Source organism: Lactuca virosa, chromosome 6 (assembly GCF_052849685.1).
Source record: "Lactuca virosa cultivar CGN04683 chromosome 6, Lactuca_virosa_CGN04683_v6, whole genome shotgun sequence".
NCBI lineage: Eukaryota > Viridiplantae > Streptophyta > Magnoliopsida > Asterales > Asteraceae > Lactuca > Lactuca virosa.
In genome coordinates this window covers 108,064,335-108,066,996 of record NC_136431.1, presented here as the reverse complement: position 1 = coordinate 108,066,996, position 2,662 = coordinate 108,064,335, and the positions used below count along the sequence as shown (strand labels likewise).

The following is a 2,662-nucleotide window of genomic DNA, read 5'->3' as shown; positions in this document are numbered from 1 at the left end:
TTTGGGCCTCTATCCCACAATAATAATAGTGGTCCGTTGGAGTCCTCTTAGTGCGGCACTAATTCTCTTTATGGAGCCATTCCTCCGGAGTTCCCAGGTCCATTGGTTCCTTGACAGAATTAAAATACCTTGACCTTTCATCTAATTCTCTTTATGGAGCCATTCCTCCGGAGTTCGGAAACCTCACCAACTTGCAAGTGCTTTACCTTTTCGAGGTTGGAAGGTGTAGAGTTGAGAACCTTGAGTGGTTGTCTCCTCTGTCTCATCTGGAGGGACTTGCAATGGATGGGATTTCATTGGCCAAAACAAATCATTGGGTAGATGTTATTCTGAGTCTCCGGAAACTCTCTGTTTTAAGTTTATCGGGATGTGAGCTGTCACAGGTCATTTATCCATATTCTTCATTTCTCAACTCTTCTTCCTCATCTATTAAATACCTTTTTCTTGGAGACAACAATCTCACCTCATCCATGTATCATTGGTTGTTCCCATTAACCAGCAATAGCCTTGTCCAATTTTATCTCTCTGGCAACATGTTAGATGGGATACCCAAATATCTTGGTAACCTCTGTAGTTTGGAACATTTTTTCTTGGAGACAACAATCTGTCTGGAAGGCTTACTACCTCTCTTGGATCTATGATTAACCTTGAGGAATTGGATTTATACAAGAACAATTTCTCTGAAGAATTTCCTTTGTCTGTTAAGAATTGCACGAGCTTAAAGTCATTGAATTTGGGGGCCAACAAGTTTTCTGGTAATTTACCTGTTTGGATTGGGGAAAACTTATCCGGGTTGTATGTTCTTATGTTAAGATCAAACAACTTCTCTGGAAGCATCCCTTTACAATTATGTCAATTAGCAAGTCTTCAAATTCTAGACTTGTCCGTGAACCATTTACATGGAAGCATCCCCTCATGTTTGAGTAATCTTACGATCATGGTGCAACAAGGATTTTCTCAACTACAGAATTTAGATCCTGACGATATATTAATAATATATTCATATAATGTTGACCATGTGATGATCCAGTGGCAAGGAACTGAACGTGAATTCATCAGAAGTAATATGAAGTTGTTGAGGAGCATCGACCTGTCAAGCAACAACTTAACAGGGGAAATCCCATATCAGATTACCAATCTTGATGAACTTATTGCACTCAACTTATCAAAGAACGCTCTACTTGGAAAGATTCCATGGAAAATCGGTCAGATGAAAAACCTTTTAGTTTTGGATTTATCTAGAAACAATTTTTCAGGAGAAATACCATCAAGCATGTCTCAAATGGCTTCACTGAATTACCTAGACGTCTCATATAATAACTTGTCAGGGAGAATCCCATCCAGCACACAACTTCAGTCCTTCGACCCTTCAAGATACGAAGGGAACTTAGGGCTATGCGGACCTCCCCTTACCAAAAAATGTACTCGAGATGAAGAATCGGGAATACAACATAGCATTGGTGAAAGTGAGGGTGAAGGTATAGATGAACTTGATGTATGGTTCTATATTGGTGAGGCCATTGGTTTCACTGTTGGATTTTGGATAGCATGTGGTGCTTTACTCCTCAACCGTCGTGGAAGATATGCGTTTTTTTATATTTCTTGATAGCTTAAAAGATTGGGTTTATGTGAAGGTGGTGGTGCTCATTGCAAATTTGCAAAAAAGACGAACATAGATAGTCATGTAAAACTAACCATGTTTTGTTTTTGTATTTGGCATTGGTTTTTGAAGTCCCATTTATCAATAAAATTGTCACCAACACCAGAGTGGCCATTGTCCAGTGTTGTGTGAAATAAGGCATCGTGAAGAGTTTATATTTTCTATTTATATTTAAGAATTTAAAAAATAATAATAATAATAACCACTAAGGGTATAATAAAAAGAGAAAATGACTTATGCGGGTAAGTATTTATCACATTTGTTCATATTTGGTCAGCTTTTTTGTGCACGTTTGACCATTAAAAATACCATTATGACCAGTAATTACATTATAACCGGCGTTGCATAACTCATAAGTTCCAATGTCTGTTTTATTGAGGGCATAATTTTTAAATTTTCTACTAGGCAGGGACAATTTTTCTAATTTTTTAACCATTTGCTGTAGAAAAAATTCTGCTCATGGACTTTGATAATCATGTTTCTACTTTGAAAACTCAATCCAGAAGCATGACATACCAGTTAAAGTAATAGTTGCATTTCTAAAGGCAATGTACTTTGAAAAATCTATCCAAATGTGAAAATATTTCAAAATACAATGTTTTATTAAAAAAATTAGTTTTTTTTCCCTAAAACACACATACACTGATACACACAGGCCGCTGAACACCAACCATGTATGCACCTTCATCTTCATCTTTTGCTAGTAATGTCACTTGTTAAGTAATTGTTTTAGTTAGCTTTACCTATTAGTTACATATCAAACCACTATATTAGACAAATACAATACAAACATCATCTTCATCTGATAAGCCTCTTAAACAAAAATTAATATATATGTTTTGATATAACTAAGAGCAGTGCATCCAAGTTTCTTTAGCAGCTGATGGTTACCAAATATACATAACCAGTTTAGGTTCTGTTGCAGTTAACACACAGCCAGACTAATACATACACACGCAGAGTGTGTATGATACTTATAGTCACACAGCCTAAAAGAGGTTG

At 36.3% G+C, this 2,662-nt stretch overlaps 1 protein-coding gene across 1 annotated transcript; it reads left to right on the top strand.

Annotated features, from left to right (window-relative positions):
• Positions 1-637: 637 nt before the first annotated feature.
• LOC145121839 (receptor-like protein EIX2) lies at positions 638-1,606 on the top strand. The gene has a single exon (XM_079057536.1). It carries the CDS (start codon positions 638-640, stop codon positions 1,604-1,606), a length of 969 nt encoding a protein of 322 aa, XP_078913662.1.
• Positions 1,607-2,662: the final 1,056 nt, after the last annotated feature.